The following is a 27,300-nucleotide window of genomic DNA, read 5'->3' as shown; positions in this document are numbered from 1 at the left end:
ATTAGCTACCTCCCCTTCCCATGAACTCGGTTATTCATTATTTGATTCGGCGGAAACTTTCTCGTATATTTCTATCTAAGCGACAGACATCTAGTCTACAGCCGCTTTTCCGCACAAATAAATATTAATAGTAGAGAGGTCAATGCTCTCTCTTTGTAAACACCATGAGAAACGAAAAGAGAACGGAGTTGAGGAAAAGTGAACCCGTGTGGCTTGCTAATATAATTAATTACATCCGATAATTACAAGAGGCAGATATAATTATTTTGTGTGTAGGATACTAATGATGTAAATTTCCTAGTATCATATCATCAAAGATAAATTCAGATGAGACTCAAAGTTTGTTCCCTGAATGGAGTTTCTCAATATCTCTTAAATTAAATGGCCAACATAATAAATTAACTGAGTGACAATGTTACTACTTGAAACGAAAAAGGTTCGATGAAAGTGGTTTCTAGTGAAAGCTAAAAGTGGATGAAAGTTAAAGCTAAAGTGGATGTTTAATTTCACCTTGGTGAATCATTTTTCAGTCTTTATATTAGTTGCTTTATGACATTTTTCAGTCTTTATATTAGTTGCTTTATGACATTTTTCAGTCTTTATATTAGTTGTTTATTGATAAAACGCATTTTACTATAAACAGTTTTTCCTCAATTACTTTGCTGACTCGTATATTTATTTATTGAAAATTTCAATTAAGAATTTAACAATAAATTTTTTTTCAATTATATTCAAAAATTGACTCTAAAGACCAGATGCAAGATAAAATCGATTGTAGTTATTTCTTTCTTTTTCAGCTGAATGAATTAAGAATTAAGTGAATGATGATGAATTAAGCAAGGGATATTTCAGATAAAATCAGGGGAGTATGAGTACAAATAGAAATATATAAAAATAAAATATAAATAAATACAAAAAAATAATCTACCAAGATAAAAGTGTGTGTTTGACTAGTGCATCGTATCTCCATCTAAACATTTAAATTCCCTAATTTAGAATAAATACAAATATGAAATTAATAAAAACTCAAGAGAAAAGAAACCTGAATTTTAAATTTAAGAATTTTACTTCGAATAGACTTTTTTTTCGAAAAAATATTTTAAGCGGATTCAAACAAATTTAAATTTAGTAAAAAATTAATTATTTCATAGGTTTTAAAAATAATTCTGATTCATTACAGGAAGTAAACAATTTTTGTTTTAAGGAAATTTTTTTAATTATTATAAACTTGGGCAAAATCTGATCTTTAAGAATCAAAGTAAATAAAAATTTACAGTACACAAGAATAATAAAGATTCACACACACACACACACACACACACACACACACACACACACACACACACACACACACACACACACACACACACACACACACACACACACACACACACACACACACACACACACACACACACACACACACACAAGCAAAACAAAGTGTTTCACTAACAAACATGTTTACATAATTAGAAGTTTCGTTCTTAGAAATGAATTTAAATAATTTGAAGTTTTAATTTTTCTTCGACAATTTCGATTCATTTTTACATCTTACTGCTTAACAGATAATTAGTTTCGTTTTGGGACTAAATATTAATCATTACATATTGTTTCTTTGTGATACATCACAGTTTTAAAGGTTTTGTATCCTAACAGGACTTGTTTTATCCTTTAGAGTGATACAGAAGATTTGGTTAGAATATTACGATCACTGTGTTTAATTAGTTATCATTAATAATAACTTATTAATAACATTAATCGCATCAGATTAAATTATAGATAACTGGAGAAGCTGATCACATTTGCATTGTGACGAAACTTAAAATATAAAGGTACATTTTAAACTTAACATCATACTGTTAAAAAATAATTTCAACAATTTTCTCTACATTAAATGCACATATTCTATAAAGTGTGAATGCAGGCATTTTACATAATGATCAGGTAAAGTATGAAATATCATTTCTGTATATATACTTTACGTACTTTGTCAAGGTATTATATAGGCAGTGTTTAATATCTTAACATGGGTTACCATTAAGGCGTCTTATAGAATTATCTTTCTCGAGAAATTATAAAATTACTTTTATTGAAAATTATCATAAAGCTCCTCATCCTTCTCCCGCAATTCTAAACAGTTTATAGTGAATGGATGGATTAGAATGACACTTTTGATTAGAATTAATCGCTTAGTTCAGAAAATTATTTGGCTCTATACTTTACCAATAATAAAGGAATGTTCATATTAAATAAAGTAATAAGGAGTTTCGGACTAGCTGAAATAGTCCCAGTTTTACATACAATGTTTCGAATGGTCAAGATGTTTTTTTTAACTTACTGTACTTAAAAAAAATAATAAATAAATAAAATAATAATAATAAATAAAATATTATATTTAACTTTTAAAAATTATTTTCTGAAGAATTCTTTTTATCAAGTTTTACTAAGCATAGAAAAGGGTTATCTGATTTTATTAGGTAGAGAAGGTGCTTAGCCGTATACATGTATTATGAATGTTATTAATTGGGGTTTTTGATGTCGATTGCAATGTTTTGAGAAAATAAGATGTTTAAAACTACTGAATTTTGTTGGCGAGTATTAAAATATAAACAACAAGAAAGATTTAAAAGGAATCAAAAATAAATACATCATCATCATCATAACCCCCCCCCCCCCATAATTTATAAGTGTCTTTTTAGATTTGAATATTATTGTTCCCATTGTGTTCATGCTATGGGTTGATAATTAGTAAAATAGTAAATAATATGTATAAATCAAAAGTAGGAACAAAAATAAATTTGTAAAATATTTAATTTATTTTTCTCATTTCTTCCTGATTTTTTGCATATTTTAAATCTAGACTTTCGTTTATCAGCAACAAATATCAGTCAATAAATTTTTTTTAGAGATTTTTGCTTCTCTACAAAATGTCATATAATTACATTATCTAAGCATTTTATGACTGGAATTTAGAATATCTGGCTTCTTATTTAAACGAAATGGATACTTCATATTTTACCTGAACCATATATTTACTCTAAACTACACATAAAACAATAATGACAACAACAACAAAAATAAAGATAAAATTTTAATGACAGAAGTACTTAGTGAAAACTCTAAAGCATCTAACGAAAAGCAGTGTTCCATGCACAAAGCGTACTTACCTAGAGGAGGCAAACCTCCAGATATATTTCTCTTTCCTGAGTGCAGCAGAAAGAGAAGTGGAGTGATGAAAAAGCAGGCAAAATAGAGCAGGCATAACAAAGAACAAAATTATATACACTTGTGGGTGGAATAAACTCAACCAATCTCATAAAGTAAACACTCAGCTAAGTTCGTTTAAACATATAAAACAATCTTGCAGCGTTAAGACTTAAATGGAATTTTCTATAAATAAGTGATATACCGTTCTTGGGAAACTCTTAGAGGTACTTAGTTCCCCCCCCCATTAAATATGATGTTTTACGTTTCTTTATTGTTTGAATTGTTTTACATTTCTTAATTTATTTAATTAAAGATCTCATAAGTCGAAGTATAAATTAATGAATTAATCTCTATTTAATTGATAATTTCTAAAGGTTCATGATAGAATAAAAGAACAAAATAGATAAGAAAAAAATTGGAAAAATTAAAAAAAAAAGAGAGATTACTTATCAATTAAGAAATTCAGTAATAAGAAACATTCTACCATAATTAGTAAATAGCTAAATGATTACTTATTAATCTTACCATAATTGGTAAATAGCTAATTGATTACTTATTAATTTTATTATAAATATTAATATGCATAATTATTTGAATTTTCTGAACCATAAAAATTGATTTATCCACCGAAATATTATATATTTTTCGAGAATACATCATAAGTAAAATATAAACTAACTTACAAGTTTATTGTTTCTAATTCGTATTCTTTTTTTATTTGTAAAACTCACAGACTGATAGTTTGAAATATTGATGTGCCATATTGGTATAGCTTGTGGAAAATAATATTAAATACCTGAGACATCATAATGTGTGAACTCTGAGCTGCCGGAGAATAATATACCAATTTGCGAAAATTGCTAATAGCGAACTGAAATAATTTTATCACATGTATGAGCACCAAAGTGTTAAGTTTGTAATTTAAAAGAAGTTTCTTTAAAAATAATGTATTTTCTCAATTTTTATCATGGCTATAAAAGAAAAAAAATCAGGTCAAAATATTTCAATAATATTCGAAGCTTAATTAACAGTTTCTTTCATAGATGGCACCACCAAACTCACCGACATAATTCATTGGTGTTAAAAAAATGATTGCTCGGTAAATTACGATGCCATAATCACCAGTTATAATAAATATTAACTGCGAAAATCATTGGAAAAAGATTACACTTTAAAATGAAGTAAATCAGCATTTCAATCTAATAAATTACGTGTTTCCTTTATTTTATTAATTTTTTAAACTATCCTTATTTTTAATTTTTTTAATATAAAGTATAAGGAATTAAATGATGTCTCTTAATCATGCGAGTTATAAACTTTAAAATGTTGCATATAAAAAGTTTCTCCAATGTTACATACATAGGTGCAGGAACAAACATGCAAAATAACACATTTATAATAACCATCACAAAATACAAGATGCACATGCAATTTAATTTCACAACTATAAAGCTTTTATTCATTCCAGAGAACCTTTTTAATACTGAGTAAAATAACTTTTCGGGGTGGCCATATTTTTGACAGTGGTGGCCATATTTCTTTTTGAATTCTTTCATAAAAGGAAGCAAAATTAAACTAATATCCTTGCTTCGAATCGTGTCTTTAAAATTCGGGAAATAACTTTACTCTCATTTTAATTAACTCTTTATTTTATAATGTTGATCAGAAACATATGCGGTTTAATCTCTGTTATGGGAAATCTATAATCCCAGACGCTTTATATGGGTATTGTTATCAGAAATTTGGATAATGATTGAATTAAATTTCTAAGAACGTGTTATATATTATACATATACTACTTAACAAGCAGAAATACCACCAAAAAACTTTTATAACAACTTTTCATATTTTGCTAAAAAGTTTAAATTCTATTTTTATATATTATTTTTAAATTATTCTTTTTCTATTTATTTAAATTTCTTGCGTATGTTATTCGATTAGGGATAGATATAACATTGACCACGAGCAAAAATTCATTAACTAAAGGAATGCGTATTATTTTAGAATTACCAAAATTGTAAGCATTTTGAATGTTTCAGATTATTAGAAATTGACCAGGTAGTGTATGCAAAAACTGCTCGTTTCTTAGTTTCTTCGAAACATTGGCCATTTTTGGGGTTAGGAAATCAGTTTTTGAAGGTAAAAACTGTATTGCATTAATAAGTTTTTATTTTAAATCAAGTCTGTAGGCTGATGACTAATTTTTTAGGCAAAATTTAATACATCCAATGCAATTAAAATGGTTACTGTAACTACGTTCTTGTTTCTAAAACATAAAGGTGCGATTCAAAATTTGGTAAATTTACGACACATTTAATCTGAAATTTTAATGATAAAATTCATCTCAAAAAATTTTTATTTCGCAAACAACAAACTGAACAACAACAGAAACTACAGACAATATACCTTTATGCATGCGATATGTGAATTTTATATAACTAGCAGTATAAAAATAAGTGACTGTAGCTTTAATGAGCGTTTATGCGTGCGATATACGAAATTTATTCAACTGGTAGTATAAAAATAAGTGACTCTAGCCTTAATTTTTGTTCTGCAGAAAAAAATAATTTCTTAAATACCTGTAAAAGGTGAAATCTGTAAAAAAGAAATATTAAAATATTTCCCAAAATACTTGTCATTTTGGGAAGAATACTAAACTACAAAAAATGACAGAAAAGAAATATTACTAAAATAATTATGTTCTAATAAGAATAATAATATAATTATTTTTTTAAAAGATGAAAACAGTTAATAACTCAAAACATATAATTATCCAGGATGATGTAGAGTCAATCAAAAGCAACTCCATTGAACCTTACCATTAGGATAACCACTATGGATGACCTTGAAATTTCCATGAACCATTTGAATATCTTTTAGTCTTTCCAAATCGGTAGATCGTAATTCTCTGTTGACAACAAGATGACGATCCAGAATCTTTGGGGAAAAAATTAAAGAGACACAGGGAATAAAATTGCTATTCTCTCTACTACACGTTTTAAAAATATAAATTAAAATCACGTTCGATTTTTTATTTGTGAAAAATATACACTTCAGGAAATTTTAACGCTTAAAGTATTAATCTTTACTTTTAAACATTTTAATTTATGAAATCCAATCGAACCTCTACCAAATTTAATTTAACGATACAAAAATAAATAATAAACCTAGTTTCGTATAAGTATGTAAATAATAATTTTTTTTTTCATTTTTTAAAATCAATCCTTACTGGATGGTTTTTTAATAATAATGACTTTTTTGTAACTCTAGATTTACTGAATTGAAGAAGGTAGGTCTAAAACGGAATTATAAGCTTTAGATAAGTTACGAATCCGGGACTGTCGAAAAACAACCTGGCATTTCGAAATTAATATGCATTCAAAATAGATTCTATACATGAAGAAAAACTTAGTAACGTCAATTAGTCAAAAATCAAAGAAATCACATTTTTAAATACTTTTCAAGCATATATATTAAGAAATATTGTATCCAGAAAAACTTATAGCATTTTAAATCAAAATAACTCCATATCTATATAGAGTAGATTAGTTATAAACAGAATTTCTGAGATGATAATCTATTTTGCTATACATTTATTACAGGTAAGAGTGAAATGTTTTCTTTACATCTTCTACCTGAATGTATTTTAGAATATTATTGATTTAAATCATAAATGTAAGCTTTCGAAAATAACAAAATGAACATAAAGAGAACTATATTTTACCAAGAGAACAATAAAAAATCAATTAGTTGTTATCTTTAATGAGCAAAAAATTTTTACATGTGTGAATTGCCTTATAATACTGATTGAAACTTTTATATGATAAAAAATAAATTCAATTTTCTTTCAAAGGTTTTAAACTTTTGAGTCACTATTGAAGTTGACAAATTAGAATTCAGAACATTACTCAATTCAGCCATAGAAGCTGTGCTGTAATTTTCGGAAATTCGAACGACTCGTGAAATAACAGAGTAAATAATTATAATTAGAAGTGAAATTATATGATAGAATCTCTCTCTTAATGGCAACAAGGAAACCTAGACGCCACTGTATAAGCACTCTTCTAGAATTAATCTGATCATCTTTTATGAGAAAAAATAGTTTACGAAATCCAATTACCATGCAATTCGGTCAACGGTCAAATTACCATGCAATTCGGCTATGGGTAAAAATTGGCTGAATAATTTTCAAAACTGCTCACTGTTCACATATGTGTAATTTTAGATTTAAAAAATAAATCAAACAACATATTATTAGAAAGTTGAGGATTTTCTTAATGTGTTGACATATATTTCGATTGTCTCCCATCTTACGAGATTGTCGCCAAAGTTTTAGATCATTGAATGTGATATAGATGAACATTACTCTATAAATTTTATGAAAGGCTTTCTGTGCTTCTAGTGCTTCCTAATTCCTTTCATACTTGCTTGATATCTTCTTCCTCTCCATCATATTGCTTTCTTCCCAGATCATATCTGATTATATCGCCCTCATAAGCAAATTGTGTGCATATTTGTCTACATCTAGTCAGGCCTTCTCTGCCATAACCCAATACATACTGATTTTTTTAAAAACAATAATGCTTATCTCCAAGAGTAATATATATAAATAGTAACATGCGTATGGAGTGCCTGATGGAAAAATGTGATTTTTTCAGCTCTCAACAGGACAGAGCACTGAAGTGAGAGCTAAGAAATTCAGTACATAATTACTTCATGGGTCGGAAGTCTTCCGTAGAAAGTATTTTCCAAAATTTTGATTCAATGTTTAATTAAAAAAGTTTCAAGATTTTTCTCAATGACTTGGAAAGATTTTATGACAAAAACGTAATTTACACCCCTTTAAAAACTTTTTTAAAAAAAGAAAACTTTTCAGAGATTTAATTTTTTTGTCTTACAATTTCTTCTAATTTTAAATTTTTCAAAATATTTTACAACAATACCTTTAATTATTTTAATTATTGTGCTTTCCTTTTTTAATTATTGCGATATTAAAAAGTATTTTTCTTTGCGCATATAATTATGAATAGAATAGAAAAATAAAGACAAATAAATAGAGTTTAAAAAATTTCCATACTATGAAATTTTGGAAAAAAAAAGTATGAATTTCGATTAGTTTTTTTTTTTTAAATCTCGGAGATCTACATTTTGGATTATATTGACACCTTCAAAACTGCCATCATTCTAATATTGCCTCTTATGTATATACAGCTTATGAGAGATTCTATGGTAACAAAAAATGAAGATTTGAATAGTAAGTACATTATTCAGAAGAGTGTTGCACATCCAACATGCAAATCCAGGTTTACCTTGTGCACATGGTAAGGAAATACTCTCATCGTTAACTGCTTATACTCGGTTGGCATTTCATTTCGCAGCTGCTCCCAAGCCTCGTTCCCTGGTACAAAAAATGTGAATCGTTTTTCATATGCATTGAGTAGTGAGGCCCAGTCGTCCTGTTCCGCCAGCTCGTAGGTGATTCTGGAAGAAGGGAAACAGTATTAGTTTCATCAAACGCCTATAGATGGCAGCAGGAGGCTTAGTTCTTGAAAGGAAGTAATACATATGGTGATACCAGATAAACGAAACTAAAAACGAAATTAATGCAACTCAAGGGGGGGAGGAGTTTAATTTGAAAAGAAAAACTTAACGGATTCTAATATTTTATATATTTATGATTTCTGTTTATATCCAATTGGATTCTTTCAAGATAATATTTGCGAATATGTTATTGTTTTGTTGACATCACTTTAAGCAGTAGTTTCATACTTTTTGTAAAATAGTATTATTTTTTTCAATATGATTGCAGTTACTAGGAAATAATAACATTTCTGTTCCGACAAGAGAAGGAAGCAAAAGTTCAAAATATAGTAATTAATATAAAATGTCTAAGATTTAAGCTGAATATTTTGATTTGGTGATTTTGCATAACATAACTTAATATTCCTATCATATTAACACCATCTTTAGGCGTATTGATAATTAATACACCAAAATGTACTATAAATATAGAATATTTTTTAATGAATAGCATAATCTAAATAAAAATATGTTTTTGTAATAAAACTATTTACTTATAAATTTTTGAAAAATAATGTCCCCCATTCATAATGAACGGAAGGCCTAATGATAACCACACCATTCTTATATCTGTATCGACTATTAACAGCATCCAATGTAGTTAAGTTTTAATACTAATACTAATAATTAATACTTTTAATAACTAATAATTAATACTTTTAATACTAATAATTTAATACTAATGTTTATATACATAAACATCTCGTCCTGAAGACAAAGCAGGATTATAAAATAAATAAAGTAAGCAAATTCCTATGAGCCTGTCACAACATCGGGGCTCAAACTTTTTTTTTGCGATATTTTCTGAACATATTAACTTTATGTTGTCATTTAATTTACAAGGATCATGTACTTGAGCACTTAAATTAAAATGGAGTATTGTGTAAATGTCGAACATTATTCTAATATTACTAAAAAATTATCTTTTGATGTTGTTGAAAAAACTAAATAATATATATTAATTTTTAATTTAAAAGATGTTCTATAATTCGGTAGTCTGTGTTAAATTTTTTTTTTTTACTATTTCTCTTAAAATTGCTTTTAAATTTAAATGTTCATTTTTTTTACATGCGAAATCTTGAAACCACCTCTCAGGAGAAGAACATATAATTAAATGTTGCTACATAATTGTTGGATATACAATGAAATTTTGTTAGTTTGTCAGAATTCATTATATAAAACGTTTTATATAGAGAATTAAAATCAATTTAAAAAGTAAGAGCGTTGAAATTGGGGCGCTGAAATTTGATTGCCTAAGCTCTCCTAAAAGGCTTATCTGAAGTAACATGAAAAATATCTTAGGATGGACCTCCTAAGTTTGGGCTGGAGTCAGATGATGAATGCGATACCTGAGTCTGCCATCCATCTTTTTATATCTAAACTGAGCTAGTGGAGGGGGGCTTTTAACCCACGATGCCAGATTTGATATGCCCTAGACCTATACGCTTTTTTTAAATGCCATCATGTTTCGAGAAATTCGTCTTTTCCCGAAGTCGAAGCATCGTTAAAAAGCCCTTGTATTATTCTACAATGATAAAAGTATAATAATAACATATTTTATATAAACTGTTATCATTTTTTCTTTACATATAAATAGTCAAAATAATTTAAGACAGTATTTAATCATATGGTATGATCAAATGTACAATTCTTTCTAGCGGTTTTCCCAGTCCAAACTGATTATTATTCTACCATCAGATTATAAAGCATATTTTAATTAAAACGATATTACTAATTACCAAGAGACATGGATATATTTATTATTTTTATTGCAGTTTTTATAACAAACTGATAAGACATTTAAAATATGAACAATTAAAATGAATAACGCATGAATCCACAATACCACCTCAAAATTTCCAAAAACGATGATCAAAATGAAAGAAAACCATTTCGTTAATCGCACGAGGATATGAAGCATTCAGTTAATGTCTGATTTGAGATTACGTGAATATATCTGGTAGTTAAAAATCTTTTTCCCATAGTAATCAAGAGTAGATGAGTTGCAATAAGCATCTATCCGTCCTATAACCATTATAATGATGCACTTGGGAATTGCAGTTTTAAATAAATGGGAGATCTTTATAAATATTTGCTACGAGAAAGTAGACTGAATCATATGAAGATGGTAAATAGTTATTGTAAATAGCTCAATTTAGTTTTATTTTTCGAAAGCCTGTAAATAAAAAAGACAAAAAAAAAAAAAAATGAGATTTTCCCCTGAAGCGTGAGTAAATCGCGACTTGAGAAAATGGGAAAGTTATCACAGAGAATTTTTTTTTTAACAATCGAAGAAAGTAATTTCTTTTCATTATGAAGAAGTTTTAATAATTCAATTTTCAAATGAATTCATTCTTTTTTAGAATTTTTTTTACAAAGAAATTTTACATTCATGCGAGGATATGATTTTCAGATATGAACATGAGGCGTCATGCAAACTCATTTAATTTTCTCTTCATTTCTTGGACGACAGATTTATTTAATCTTTGCATTAAATGATACGGACTATAAGGAACATCAAAATAATAATTCATTCATTTTTCTAATATTTTAATATAAAAAGTATAACAAATATAAAATATTTAACATAAAAAATACAAAAGACATTTGAAAAAATTAGTTTTATACGTGATCATGAGACATTATATAATGCCATTAGAGGCTCTTTTTTCTTAACCCTCTTAATCGATGAAATTATTTTATATCATTAAATAGCACATTATGTACGGGACATAAAATTAATTTATTCGTTTTTTTAAAGAATTTAACATAGTCAACTGAAGATTTAATTTTTCAAATGACCGTGAGACTTTATGCAAATCCATTAAATTGAAAAAAAAAACGACTTTTTCATTTAACCTTTTGAAAGATGAATTTATTTAAACTGTTTATTGATTAATAAGATAAATTTATTAATCTATAAAACATTAACACATGCATGACAAAATATACTTAAAATTTTCCCCCCTTTAAATTAAGTGTTGTTTTGATTTAATAACCTTTTTAAATAATAAAAATTCTGTAATTCCATGCATGAGTCAAGCACGTCAATGCAGTCGAACATGTTAACGCAACAATTGCACTTTAAAATAAAATCACATTGTTTCCAAAATGTTGTTGTAGAATTTCTCATAAGTACAATGGAATGTCCGCACATAAACTTTTCAGGAATCTTAGATTTACAATGTGAAATACAGTTTCTAAATATAGAATAAAATTTTTATACAATGAAAAAAATTTCACATCGTTTGCTTTTGTATCGAGTTTATTTTGCATTCTTATTTGCATTAAAAATGATTTTAATTCTAAATAGAAACGTTAGGTATGAAATTAATAAATAAAACTTTTTTGCTTATTCTTATTGCAATAGAAATCCCAGAGAAGTCGGAAACTGTTTATGACAAAAGAATGGGTATTTCTCAGTTAGTCATACGTTATTTTTAGTTTTTGTAACTTATAGCTAAATTTTTAATTTAAATTTTATCTAGCTTTAAATTTCTTATGGCTCCTTTAAGAATTTTTTTAAAAATGGGAAAGAGAATTTTAGTTTAATAAAAGATGGATTATCAAAATGCAGAATAAAGACGAAATAAGAAATTATACCATTTCGAAAAACATAATATTAACAATTTTGCAAAATCTCTGCTATTTCTACATTTTAAAAATTAAATATCTTTGACAGTTTAATTATTTAACAGGCACAAACAACTGATAAGACATTTGCAATATGTATTTCCTCATATTGAATTCATCGTACATTAGATATTTTTTCCAGGAATCTTTAAGTAAGTTACATAGGATTTCGACTTCAATTGTGTATATCAGATTTTTACAAAACTTTACCTTTTATAATACCGCAGATGTTTATAATGACAGATAGATATTTATATAATAATATATTATTTATGATAGACATTTTTATGCCACCGTTTTCATACTTCGTAATTCTTCTAAAATATTAACATATTTCGATGTTGAATCGCGAAGTATGATTTCTATTATATTGAACAAACAAAGGACAGACACAAAAAAAACTTTGAATACATGATAAAAATAAACACTCGTATAACATCAGTTAGATTTTCAAAATAATTAAAATTTTTTGCATTAATATCAGATATTATTATACATTAATTTTGTTATAACATTAGACATTATTAGATCTAATAAAGAAATACAAAGAAAAAACAATATATTATCAATAAAGCAGGACCAAAATTGTGGTTTCATGTATTTTTTGAATGGTTTATTTCTTAGCTCATATTTAGCAGTCACAATTCGTATTATAATGTGGCTGTTCATACTGAAGGTGCACGTGCACTTACCTCGTTGTGAAGGGTACAAATTTGCTAAACTTATTTTATGTTTAAATTCCTATGGATATTTTTTCAATGATATTTAAATAAGTAAAAAATATTGCTTTTCAATTAAATTTTTTTCATCATATAGTGAAATCTCCATAGACTGGCAGATATTAGACCAGAAGATTGCCGAATCGGGGAAGGTGCAATTTAGAACATAATTATTAAAAAAATACATTTTAATAGCAAAATCTAGGCTTATTGAAGAAAATATGCAAAATTATACTGAATTAATATTTTATACAGATTATATTATAAACAAAATATAATTGGAAATCTGAGCAGCAACTTATTGTTTATGTAGCACCAAGATTATTGACTTTTCAATCCTTCCTTTTGCCATGTTAAAAATGTGAGATTATAAAAAGCACCAGATTTGCGTACTATTGAGATTTTTGCATTATTGTATTTCGATGACTTTTTGAAGTAAGCGAAACTATAATAATTCAAAGCAACAATATAAAATTTGAGTACTGTACTTTGAGAAAGGTAAAAGTCTATTGTAATTTTTTAGTCAAAGAACTGAAATTAATCAATAATTAGAATAATACCATGATAAATAAATTTTTTTCATTCGAAATCTTTAATGGAGACAATTTACTTTAGATATCCCAAATATGTCCAGCACCATATTGAGAGGGCGATTTTAATATATGGATTTTTAAATCATTTTTTCACCCCTGCCATATCTCTGGCTTGGTATGGTATGTTGCTTAGGATATGGTAAAAATTTTTCGTTCTTTTTCAAAACTGTTTAAAATAAGTGATATAACCGCAATAAGGTTTTTTTTTTCATTGCGGATTGCAATACTGTCGTCCAGCTATCTAAGTGTCTATGCATCTAGCGTTTCTCCTCCCATTTGTCACATAATTGAATATGGCTTGGTAATTTACTTTCAGAATTTAATGAAAATCACCGAGGAAAAAAAGGCCATACCATGGCAATCGTAAAATAAAGTGGCATGAAATTTTGAATGACATACTTCATTGAATTTCTCAAATGACTCCATTTTCAAAAGAATAATAACAACTAATGAATGTGTAATCTACTTATACATTAACTGTTATTATTTTTTTGTTGGTTGGTTGGTTTTCTTGGCACAAGAGCTATATTTGGCCATGCTGCGCCAAGCGGATGGTAAAATCATAGAGCAAACTATAAAAACACACGTTAAAATATAAAAGCAAAATGTATCAATATAAAAATATTATTTTTATTTTGGATCGATGTGGATATTGTATCTATAAATTAATAAATATTTGAAGCTATATCAATTTCAGCGCTTAGGTGATTACTTAGAAAGGAAAAAATTATTCAGGACTCCTAAGTAATATAACTAAGTGCCTTTGTAGTAAGAAGTGCCATAAAATATTAGAAAATAGATATTCCGAGCAACGAAACAAATAAAGTTTAGTTGTCTGAGAAATAATAAATCAGACAAAATTTTAAACAGAAAAACACATAAAAGAATCCAATTGTCATTGATTCAGATTTATAAGTTCTTGCTTGTTTAACAACAACATATATAAGTCTGACAAAACGACTAAGGCATCAATACTACAATTCGATCAATTTTAACAATGCTTTTAAAAATTGGAACACAGTCTAAACAAATACTTCCGTCTTATTCTCTTCTCAGAGAAAAACTATAGAAAGTTGCAGGCTCCAAGCGGTTTGTATTATCTTACCATTCAGCCTCAATTCCTATAATTTCTTCCCCACTCAAAAGCAAAGGACGTTATTTTGCTATTCTTTTGAGCGCTTTAAAAATCAATGAAAAGGGAACTGGAACGGAAATAATGGCATATTTAAGGCAAATAAATTCCGATCGAAGTGCTCCATTGTGAAGCTCGTTTTTAGGGAATTTGTCAATTCCCTTAATAAGGGGAATCATCGAAATAAACAAGGCAGGCTGGAAGGATAAAAAGGGCGCTTCTCATCTTTTGATTGGCTAAAAGAGCCAATCAGATGGGAACATAACCAAAATGTTTCGAATAAAAATTGTTCGTGGTATATCAAAGCTATGCTGCATATATATATATATATATATATATATATATATATATATATATATATATATATATATATATATATATATATATATATATATATATTTCTAAGAAATCAAATTCTTAAAACTTTTTTCTTGCAAAATAAATCCAACAGAAACAATATTTTAAATATTTTTATTACTTTTTCTAAAAATGAATTATTTTATTTTAATTATCTTGTTATTATTTTTATTATTTAGTTATTATTTTTATTTTAATTGTTTAATATTTAATTCACAATTATAAACACTTGAGAATGATAAATATTTTCTTTCAAATGATTACCAAAATTTAATTTAATTGATTCTTACCAAAATTTATGATTACCAAAATTTAATTTAATTGATCCTTATCAAAATTTATGATTACCAAAATTTAATTTAATTTAAAGAATATTAAAATAGTGTATTATCAAGAAAACACACAGTTGTACAAGATTTCAAAACCCTCGCATTCAGAAAGTGAGTAAAAAAATTGATTACAAAATTCTGTTTTCAAGAATTTGAAACAAGTCAAGTTCAATAAATGTTTTTAATTAAAAATCTGAACGTGAAAAGGAATTCAAAGGAATAAACTATTAATTAAAAATTAAATTGAAAGAATTTACTGTATAAATTAAGAATTAGCCTATTTTATAATTTCAAGAGATATTTTACGATTTTTTGTTGCGTTAAAAATTTACAAAGCTAAAAAGTTTAACAGATTTTCCAAATAATTAGTATCAAAAGATTATTGTTTGTTGAATTTAATTTATACAATATTGTTACAAATTTGTAATGTTGCTTCTCAGCACGGTTAGTTCAATCACTGGGAAGACCGTTTTACGATCAGCTCTGTTGGATACTAATCAGATGCCGAATCAGTGATCTCAGGGCTTCGCGACGAATTCGGCGAAAAAATAGATAATACTGGAATCTTCCAGAATTTTGGCGATGAAACCAATAGGAACTGAGATATGCCTAATTATTCCAGAAACTTCTCTGCCCGACTCGGGGAACAATAAAAGGCCGGCAGTCTAAGCAGAAGACAGTCGTGGAAACAGTGTTCGAGAGGTTTAAAGTCGCAAAGCGAGTCAACGGCGGAATAGTTGGATCAGTCCAGCGAAGCGCAGATGTTGAGTGGAGCTGTGTGCCGAATCCTGTTGTTTATTGTGGAAGCAGCATCGGGTCGTGTGTGGAATAGCCACTCGTGTAGTAGTGAGTTGGCATTTGGACATAGCGAGGATACAGTTGAGAATTGCAGGAGGGTTCAGAGACCGTAGAGCATATCTACGAACATTCCCTCCTCTTGTTGAATTCCGTCTGGCCGCTTTGTGTGCTGTGGTTGTTATTACTACCATCTGCTACTTGTGGATTACTGATCAGCGTAGCCATGTCTGGCTTTTGCGCCATTAAAATCCTTGTAGATTACCGTTTGTTGTATATGTGCTGCTGTGTATTGCGTGTGTACATATCGGCTGTTATCCGTGTTTTCGTGTTTAATGAAAATCGTGGTTGTTTGATATTGTTGATTGTGTTACACCATATACTCACTAGAAACGAACTCTTTGACTTTAAGGACTGAAGTTCCTTAAAAATACGTTATCCCTTTCCCCTCCTATTAATGATCTCGAATTTAATAAAAAGCAATTAGCTGTTTAGAACTAAGTTCTCAGTATAGAATGGAGTATTAAGGTGAGGGGAATTAACTGTGACATGCAAGGGACACTTTAATTCTTTTTAGAGATATACTATTACCATATAATATTAGATATATTTTTAAACAAATTTCAATCGCCCCAAAGCAAAAAAAAAAAAAAAAAGTCTTCAAAAGTCTTCTTTCTTTGAATTGATTAAAGACGTTGAATAATTACATTAAAACTTAAAAAAAATAATTTTAATAGTTTCATACCACAATAGTTTGGAGGCCAAATTTGCGTTAATCGATGGCAAACATCGAATGGTACAAAGAAAAGCCAAGGTGGTGATGGAACTTTTTATAAATTCTAAATAGCAATCCCAATATCTAGTTATTCAATGGATAAAGGATTGTTAATATTTTTAAGAGATTACCGAGACTGATCGGAATATATAATGAAACTGGATGAGTGTAAGTTATTTTAATTATAATTTAAAAGGAGTCTATAAAAACAATTTAGTACAATTATAAATTCTCATATATAGTACTATTATGGATTAATCCATATATTCATACTATTTATCAATGTCCTTTTCCCATTATATTGTCAAGGAAGAATTTCATATTATTTCTATTGCTGGTTTTTAGAACAATTCGACATTTTTTCCATTAATTTCACATTACAAATTTTACATCATAATTTTATATAATTTTTTAATTAAATGAATAAATACATAAGATAACTAAAACAAACTGTAATATTCCCAGGAACCAGAAAATAAATATAAAATTAAGTTCCACCATAATTTGTATCTTCCCGAAAATAAATCGAAGATAAAATCGTCATCCACCAATAATTGCAATATACGAAAAATATTTGAATTATCAAACAATAATTTTAATATGAAAATATATATATGAATGAATAATATCAGTAACATAAATACTTCAAAACGAATAAAAATAACTTAAATAGTTGCAATTAAATTATTAGTGATGTCGAAGTATTAAGACGATTCAGTACGTGGATGATAAATGTTGAGGTTGCACATGAAAAATGAAAAGTATCCTTCGAATATAAATTTTATATATTTCTTGGATCAAAATTAATAAAAGACACTGTCTTATTATGGGAGTTTAAACATGTTATATAAAAGGAAGTATAAAAATATGTTCCTCCTTTAAAAGCAGAAGTCTACATTGTGATGTTATTTCTACAAAAATGGGCATCATAATAGATGATTTTAAAACCATTATTTTTAAATATTAGGTAAAATTAAAAATATTATTTTAGCCATACTATATTATTTCCTAGTTATTATCTATTTCACTTTGGATATATTTAATTCTTTTAATATAACGCGGAAATAAAATCTAAATGCTTTCATAAATTATCGTTTGGAATTCGAAAATAGAATTAAAATAATTTTTCCAAAGATACAGATAAATTTAAAAAGTATTTAATTAAATTTTACTCTTTTTTTAATTAAATTTTCCTCTCTAATTTCAAAATTATTTTTAAAATTTTTGAGGATTTATTTTCTAAATGTAATAAAATCCTCCATTGAAATAATGATTTGCAGAAACATTGCTTCAAACTTTCTGAGAAACTGAATGAAATGAATTTAATTTGAATGCAAGTATTTTTCTGCGAATATATATTTAATTTAATCTCAAATTAAAATTTTGGCTCAGGAAAAAAATTATAATTGCATTACAATTATTATTAATGTTTGAATTTTAAAAGATATAGGTAGTGTTATTATATTAAATTTATTTTTGAAACTAATTTCATGCTGATTAAATTTGAAAATTAAAAAAATATAAGAGATATGTTTAAAAATTCTATGAATTAAAGGGAAGAAATTAGTTTTAATCATCTAATTAAGATATGGATGAATAAAATTTTTAATTCAGGTAGAAATTATTTCTGTTTGGAATTTCATATATGGCTTGAATTAAAACGATTCAATACAAATTTGTTTCGTGAAAAAATAACAACCGAAAATAACAGCGTAATAAATACATAACAATTTTTTGGAAACACATTCTTATTAGTATTAATTCTATAATATTTGTATGAAAAGTAGATTTTTAAAATTAATCATTATTTTTTATATTTGAAATTATAAATCATTATTACAAATATTATATAGTTTTGAAATAAACTTTTTTTCTCAAATTCGTACACACACAATGCTAACAGGTGGCGCCACTTAAACGGAATCAAAATTCAGTTACATTAATCGATTGACTGATAATCAAGTTCTTGATATATTAAAACAGTGCTGTTTACCTGAAGCACACAATTGTAACTAAATTTGAAAACTGTAGCGTGCAGAAAGTTAGTTGAAATTTCAACTCCGTGTTTTATCTTTATAAACATTAAAGCAGCAAAAAATAAAGGCGTTCGAAAAGGAATAATAACTGTGAAGATATATATATATATATTTTGAAAATTATTTATTTCTCCGAAATAAGATTTCTATTTCAAAAGATTGCTTTTCAATCCATTTATTTAACTCTGAATTCTAGAAAAGGTACATTTTGTTGCTATATTTCATAGTTATCAATGACTGTCAAAAACTATGGTAAAAGTTTCTATTAATTAAATAATGTAAATTTTAAAATATTATACCATAATGATTAGTAGAAATTTTAATTAAATATTAACACAAAATTTATATAAATAGTAAGTAAAGTTTTTTTATAGAAGAAATGAAGACTTATGGCCCAGTTAATACAGTAGACTCCCGATTATCCGCGGGCGGGTTATCCGCGCCTGCCGCACAATGTTTTTTTTTTTTTTTCGACTGATTTTTTCAAAAAGGTGCAGTTTTACAGTTATGCCTTTGTAATTACACAATACATTACAGTATTAAAACAGTACATATGTATTCATTTTTCTGTGTGTCCTTGACGCCTCTCGTAAATACAAAGCACTTTTCTGTTTTCATTAACAAAATGCATTTTAGGTTAGTTTTGAGTGATATACTAAAATATTAAGCATTAGTTAAATATTTCCTGCTGTTTATTTTACGTTTTATTGTACATAAAACGATTTTTCAAAGTTGGAATGACTGTTTTCTCTTTTGCTATACCCGTTTTTAGCTTTTTTCGAATTATCCGCGATTTTTGTTATCCGCGGCGGCCGCGCCACCCAATTCCGCGGATAATCGGGAGTGTACTGTATTTTCTATAAGATTATTGTGATGACAATAGGGAAAAAGGGATTTTTATTTATTATCATACATTATGTATTTACTAATGTCAATATGTGGAATCACAAGATCATATGAAAAATTTCATTTAAAAGTTTAGTATTTTTTCCAGCTGTTTTATATTGAGTAGCTATATTTTACACAGAATGAAAACTACACAAGAGTACACTACACTATACTAGAAAAATAATCAGGAGTTTCCCTTTTAATTGATTATCGTCGGGTGCATGGACAGATTTTAATGAAATCTGGCATGCACATAATACAAAAAGAAATACCATGCAATAGTTACGTTCAATCACTTTATCGCATACATGGTTTATCAACCCAAGAAAATATAGACATTTGTTAATCGACATTTTGGAGTCTCTGTTCGCTTTTTAAATAGTATAATTGATTTTGATTTCAATTATAAGAATAATAATGATCGTCCATATTGAGCTCATCTGATAGACGAATTTCAAGAAAGTAAGAATGAGCGGTTTATTGATTAGCCAGCCAGGTTTCTAGACCTTAATCAGATAAAGCATGTCTGGGACGTTTTTGGGAGGGCGGTTGCAGAATCAACCCGCCAATAATCATCCAATACATGGAAAAAAAAAAGATGATGAACGACTACCACAGAGACTCATAAGCTGCTCAGTTTTCAACATGAATTCATGCTGTGGAAGATGTATAAATTTCGCTCTATAAATTCATTTTTTCATAGCATCTTATAAAATTTGTTATACGATATAACTCAGATAATTATTCGTTCACATGATCATAGCTTTGAATTGTAAGTGCTATTAATTAAACTTTACCAAGAAGTTCTGGAAAAAAATCGAACACAAAATGACAATTCTCTTCATTTTGAACCCCACAGTTTGTTAGCTCGTCCAAAAGTAAGTTATTTTTACAGTATTGACGTTTGGTGGGTTGAATTCAGAACAAAGTCTTAACTTTCATTGTTTCATTAAGTATTGGTTCATTTGGCGTCATGGAATCGCAAAATCCACCAAGTATTTTTATTTCAGACCGTCTATTTCGTTAAAAACTAACTGTTGATGAAGTGCTTCTCTTTATGGACAAGTTGTGCCATTTATAACCATAAATAAAGCTTCAAGTACAGGAATATATACATTTTATATGACATCTTCAATGGATATTTCATGATAATATACCACCACCGAGGAATGACTTTATGCTGATGTTTTATGTTGCTCATTTACAATACATTCATGATAATTTTATGTATTTCATACTCATATAATAAATAATACGAATTATAATTAAGCGATAAATTAACTTTCTTTTTGTATTATGGATATGCAGGACAGTAGATGCTAAGATTGAGTGGGAAAAAGTTGCATGGTATAGATAAAGTATTTTCTTACTTCAGATCTGGGTCAGAAGCCAGTTTTAAGTAAACTGTCTGGTAAGGCATGCCTAAAAGACGATCAATTATGTGCACCATTCCATCGACAGCTCCGATATCGGCCTGGATTGCAGCGGCTTTCACACCAACACCGTCAACAGTTAAAGCTAAAAAAGAAATTGAATAAAGGCTAAAGTTACATGAAATTTATTATTTTGATAATGATCATAGGATGATATAACTAATTTTTCGTTTGTTCATATATCTTGAAAGAAGTATGTTTCTGTTTCAATCGACAACTATTTTAGATTTTAGGCATCTACTGCCTTCATCTTAGTAAAGAGTCCGAATTACTTTTCCACAGGGAATGATGGGAAAAAAACATTGAAGGTTTTCTATTAAGACTTACTCTTGTAACTGATTTTTTTAAAAACTAAAAACTAAACTTGAAGAATTTTGTATAAATTAGTCTTAGCATATAATATTTTGCAGCTCCATTAATGAGGATGGATGCTATCTACATATTGTTATATGTATAATTTTAAAACTAGTTTGAAACTATAGTACAGATGGTTGGATTTAAAGCGATCAAATATGGCTTACTGAGAAAAAAGTTTTTTAAATTTGTGTTAGACTTTTAATTGGAAATATTGCCCGTCTAGACATGAATTCACCCATTTTTAATAAATATTACTGATAATAACTACTTGCTTGTAAATAAGTCGAGAAAGTTACATATGAAATTTTAAAATCAATCTTTACAAATTCGAACGTGATCTTTGATTAATATTTAAAAAAATAAATATTTTTAGCCTTAACAAAATATCGAATATTTTCATGCCAAAATATGGCATTTAAGAGAAGTTATGTTACATTATCAGTGCAAAGAATACTACATAAGAAACACACCGTTTGCTGTTGGACATTTTATTTGAGATCCCATCGATTATCACTTGCAGACAGTGACTTCGGCAATTTAAAAATGATTATTTATGACAATAAATTTATGCTGTGTATCTGATGGTATCAAAAAGAGAAGTTTATCATGAGCTGTTGCTACCCAATCAAATTAACAATCAATGGTGAACGATGCAAGCAGTAGCCAATCAATATGAACGAAGCATTGAAGGAGAAATGTCCAGATTCTGGCGAAAAAGGCGACAAAATTGTTTTCAACCCGCAATGCTCATTCACATGCTGCTAGACCAGAAGAAGAAATTTAAGAATCACCTCGCTGGGATGTGTTGCCCCATCCGTTATATTCACCAGATGTTGCTCCATCAGATTAATATTTGTTTCACTCCATGGAACCTCTCTCTCCAGTTTTCTTTCTTTAGAGATTTAATTCCCACGCAGATATCAAAAATTGGTTTGAAAATTTGATTACTTCTAAACAACTGTACTTTTTCCTTCTCGGAATTCTTTGTCACTCGAAAGATGGAAAAATGGTTTATACAAATAATTTATGGAGAGAAACATTTTTTTATAAACCAGTCCTTCGCTGTTATAATAGTTAAGCCTTCTTTTAATTAAAAATGCAGCGGACTCGCATTTATACACCTTATAAAACAGAAAACGTTTCTTTTATGAATAGCTTCGAAGCATATTATTGCACAGAAATTATTTTTACACCATTTTAAAATTCAGAAACTGATCAAGGCCAATTTTGTATCTGAACAATAATTTCTCTAATCTTGATAAAGCTTTTCAAAATATTTTTAAGTATATTTAATAAGTATACTTTTTATTGTTTCAATTATTGGATTCACATTCAATATGCATTAAAATAACATTAAACACATTTTTCGTATGCTGGTTGTCGTTGCCATGTAATTAAAAACAAATTAAAAAAAATAAAGGTCAAGTTTAAAATATTATCATTCTATTATATTTTCTGAATTAGATAATCAAATGGCTTTTAATTTTTTCTCATTTCACCGCACATGTTTTTTAAAAAAAAATTCTTGTTTTTCGAATTGTATAGAAGAATACATCCTCACGATTATAAATAAAATGAGAAACGAATTGTTTGGTTTAAAATGAATGTCTCAGATTAAGTTTTTGAGCTGAGCCGAAGATAAAAGCACAAAATTTGAAGAAAAGTGTTTGGAAAATTTCTGATATTGAAGTACTGAAACGTGAAGTGTCTGCTCGAAAAATGTCAGTATTGGAAAAATCAAATAGCTGCGTTCCCACTTTGAGAAGTTACACTTCACTGCTTCCATTAAAGTTTTGTTTTATCAAACACGCTGCTCTTCTAAAGCTAGAGCTTTTCTTATCTCAAAAAGAATTTTTCGATAAAAAGGAACATAATTCTATTTTAATCGTTCGTTGAGTTGAGAATGACATCGCATTTCTGCGGAAGAATTCTTCCATATTACACTTTTCTTAACTTATATTGGACGCATTTCAGAATATTTTCTTTCTTTCCATTTTCTTTATTTATTTCAAGACAAATCTTGAAATTAAATTTTTAGAAAAGTCGTAAGTTTTTACATGGAGAAACAAAAGGTTGCGGAAATTTATATACAAAACATTAATCTTTGATCTTTTTTTTTCCCTGAATCGGGTTTTGATTCAGAAGATAGGATTTTGAAATGCCGTTTCAAATACGAACTTAAATTTATTTCCTCTCAATACTCTTAAAGATTCAAATGAAAATCTAGTAAATTAAATTTTAAAAGACTGCTTTGTCTAAGAAAATGTGAAAGGAAACTTAATGGATATTGTATATGTACCTAACAGTTGAAAAAATGTTGTTATTTTCAAACAATTTAAATGAAAATGCTCTTGGGGGAAAGTGGAATTAGTGGGCGTTTTATGAAATTTTTAATGGTTTCGATGTAGGAAATAATAGTTCTGAACTAATTCTAAATAATATTAAAATGAAAATTTAGAAACTTCTGAAACTTGATGGAAATGTCTTTCTAAAAATTGAAGAACTTTTTAATCCTGATAAAAATATTTTTATAAGAAGATCTTGTTAACTTTTTTGCTGAGATGGTAAACATTTAAACTGAAATTTAACTAGATTTAGATTAAAGCACATACAGATACTACCCCTCCCCCTCTCCCACAATTTTAGATACGTTTTCTCTTGTAAGGAATCGATTAAAAAAATTATAGAACACATGGTTTTGAAATCTCAGTGTTATGCAATCAAGAGGAAAGAATGGACACTCAAAGTTTCAAAAATGACCGATAGCGGAAGACAGGCGAACAATCCTTAGTATGAAAACAATTAAATAATCTTTGCATACATTAACTGCATTCGAAATGTACATTTAGTACACACTATAGATAGTGTAAAATTGCAATTTATAATAATTTTGATTTAATTATTTTATAAAAAAAAGTCTTCTAGTCTAAAATGCTGAAGCATGGTAAGCTTGATTCATTTACCCCTATTTTTAAAATTTGCTCTTGCTTTGTGGCAGTAATTAGCAAAATAATTTATATCAAACTGTTGCACTGTGTGTGATTGTAAATAAAACCATATTGTAAATATAACCATAAATAAAACTGTGAAAAGATTGTTGAAAAAAAAAACTGTGTTGCAAAATATACTAAAAACATATTCAGAAACGTATTAAAAATTAGAGAAAAAAATTTGTACTGAAATAAAATTGGTATCATAGAAAAACACATCTTTTGGATATCACAGTATTGTAAAAAATAGATTTTGATAATAATGTAATATCAAGTTATTGAGGAAAAATCATTTAAATGTTCATTAAGTTTTATTTAAAATAATCTAATTAAAATTTTGAAATTTTTTTTTCTTAATAAACATTTACAAGTAGCAATTATATTCAAGTGTTGTATACCCAGATAAAATGATCCGTGAATTTGTGTTTTGAACGATTTTTTCGTCATGCAAGCCGCACGACATAATTAAAGTATAATATAACAGCTCATATTAGTCATGTTAAAATTATAAAGTAGAAACTGACATTTTTAAAAACACATATCGTTATTTTTTTCCATAATTTTTTCTCTTTTTTTAAACCACCTGCTTTCTTGAAGTCATAAAATGTACATTTTCAATATTTGGTGTTCATAAATGTACATTTTCAATATTTGGTGTTCATAAATGTACATTTTCTTCCCTACAAAGCTCTGAAAAGGGACTATTTGATTTTAATCTTTCCTGCGTATTTTAATTTGCGCTTTCTGTGTAACAGGGAAATAAGAATAAATATATATCAAACTCAAAGTTTCAATTTAATAGTTAGAAAATGTCACAAATGGAAAATGGATTTCATTCAAAATTTGAAAGAAATCTTCAGTTTGATGTTAAGTACATATATTAAATTTCATCCTTCAAGTTCAAAATGTTTTTGACTTATCGCGTTCCAAAACATATTATCATTTCAAAAATGTTTTGGACCCTAGGAGATATGAAATGTAGAGACTGGAGAAAATCTTGAATTCTCAGAATTTAGGGATTACAATTCTTTCACATCGCATTCTTCGTATACGAAAAAGTAAAAAAGACTCGTTTAAATTTGATTCACCCGCATTCACATTCAATTACTTTCACCTCATTCATATTAATTATACAGTGAATAAAAAAAATTACCCCTATATTGGGAAAATATGTAATCATGCCCTGCTCGTGTTTTGTCTATGTGTAGCAAAAGTCACTATATTGAGGATCAATGAAAATCAATAATAAAGAAACATGGATAAGTAAATGGGGAAAAATGACAATGGGAATGAAAATATATCATAAGCATTAAAAGAAAATAAGAAATATTTAGAGAGAGAGAGAGAGAGAGAAAAAAAGACAGCTTGCTCACGATTACTTTTGTTTTTCTCGTCTCCCAAAATTCGGAAGTAAAGGCTGTTTCTGTTATCCGCCGATATAAAGTCCTTGTATCTTCCGTACAGCACATCATCTGTAGATACGCTCTTCATCACCAAATGGAGTTTCAATAACTGGAATGACAAATAATTATGTAAAGGTTTTTTTAAGATATTTAAAATTTGAGATAATATCATTACGCAATTTTTAGTATACTAAATTTACTATGTTCTTAAATGTTGCCAATATTGGGAGTTATAAAAGAGATAAAGGCAAACTAGAATGACAAATAAATTGACAAAAAATAACAAATAATTCGTGTAAGGTTTTTTTTAAAGATACCTAAAATTCGAGATCATATTATTACAAAATTTTTAGTACAATGCTGAATTTACTGTGTTCTTAAATGTTGCAAATATTGGGTGTTATAAAAGGGAGAAAGAAAAGCCAGAATGTCAAATAGAATTTGTCATCAGTTTTAGGGCATACAAAATTTGTGAAAACACCATTATATTACTTTTATGAATAGGTAAATTTATTTATTTTCTTCCTTTTTGTATGCTGTACGTAATAAATATCTAAAATAAGAATGGATGAATTGACACTTTTTATTGAGATGTTCTACCTATAATTTTTCAGAGAAGTTTTATACTTATGAATAAGGAATGATACCACACTGGATTATAGTAAAAAGATTTCAGAAAAACTCTAAGGAACATAAAAAAATGTTTAATTTGTCAAAAAATTACTAATTTTGTTGCCATTGGGCATTAAAGAAAACTTTACAATTCTTGATGACATGAATGCTGACTTTAAGACGAAATAATCATGAGATGATATTAGTGGCGGTTGAAAAATAGACGAAATAATGATGAGCTGATATTAGTATCGTTTGAAAAATAGACGAAATAATGATGAGGTGATATTAGTAGCATTTAAAAAATAGACAGAATAATGACGAGTTGATATTAGTAGCGTTTGAAATATAGGTGAAATAATGATGGGATGATATTTGAAAAAGTAAACGAATAACGTAACTATAAGCCACGCCAATAAGTAAGTGCGTTTGAAAAATAGACGAAATAATGATGAGATGAT

At 27.7% G+C, this 27,300-nt stretch overlaps 1 protein-coding gene across 2 annotated transcripts in view; it reads right to left on the bottom strand.

The window, feature by feature from the left end:
• LOC129975926 (fasciclin-1-like) overlaps positions 1-27,300 on the bottom strand; it is a 601,968-nt gene that overhangs the window by 9,010 nt on the left and 565,658 nt on the right. The window contains exons 9-13 of one of the 2 annotated variants that reach the window (XM_056089216.1): positions 26,204-26,336; positions 21,415-21,562; positions 8,517-8,688; positions 6,027-6,144; positions 3,168-3,203 (exon numbers count right to left, since the gene is read on the bottom strand). In XM_056089216.1, coding sequence (XP_055945191.1) covers positions 3,168-3,203; positions 6,027-6,144; positions 8,517-8,688; positions 21,415-21,562; positions 26,204-26,336 — 607 coding nt within the window. The remainder of the gene's footprint in view (positions 1-3,167; positions 3,204-6,026; positions 6,145-8,516; positions 8,689-21,414; positions 21,563-26,203; positions 26,337-27,300) is intronic. The other variant, XM_056089217.1, reaches the window with a different exon arrangement.

Source organism: Argiope bruennichi, chromosome 7, assembly GCF_947563725.1.
Source record: "Argiope bruennichi chromosome 7, qqArgBrue1.1, whole genome shotgun sequence".
Lineage (NCBI taxonomy): Eukaryota > Metazoa > Arthropoda > Arachnida > Araneae > Araneidae > Argiope > Argiope bruennichi.
This window is presented reverse-complemented; position numbering and strand designations above follow the sequence as displayed.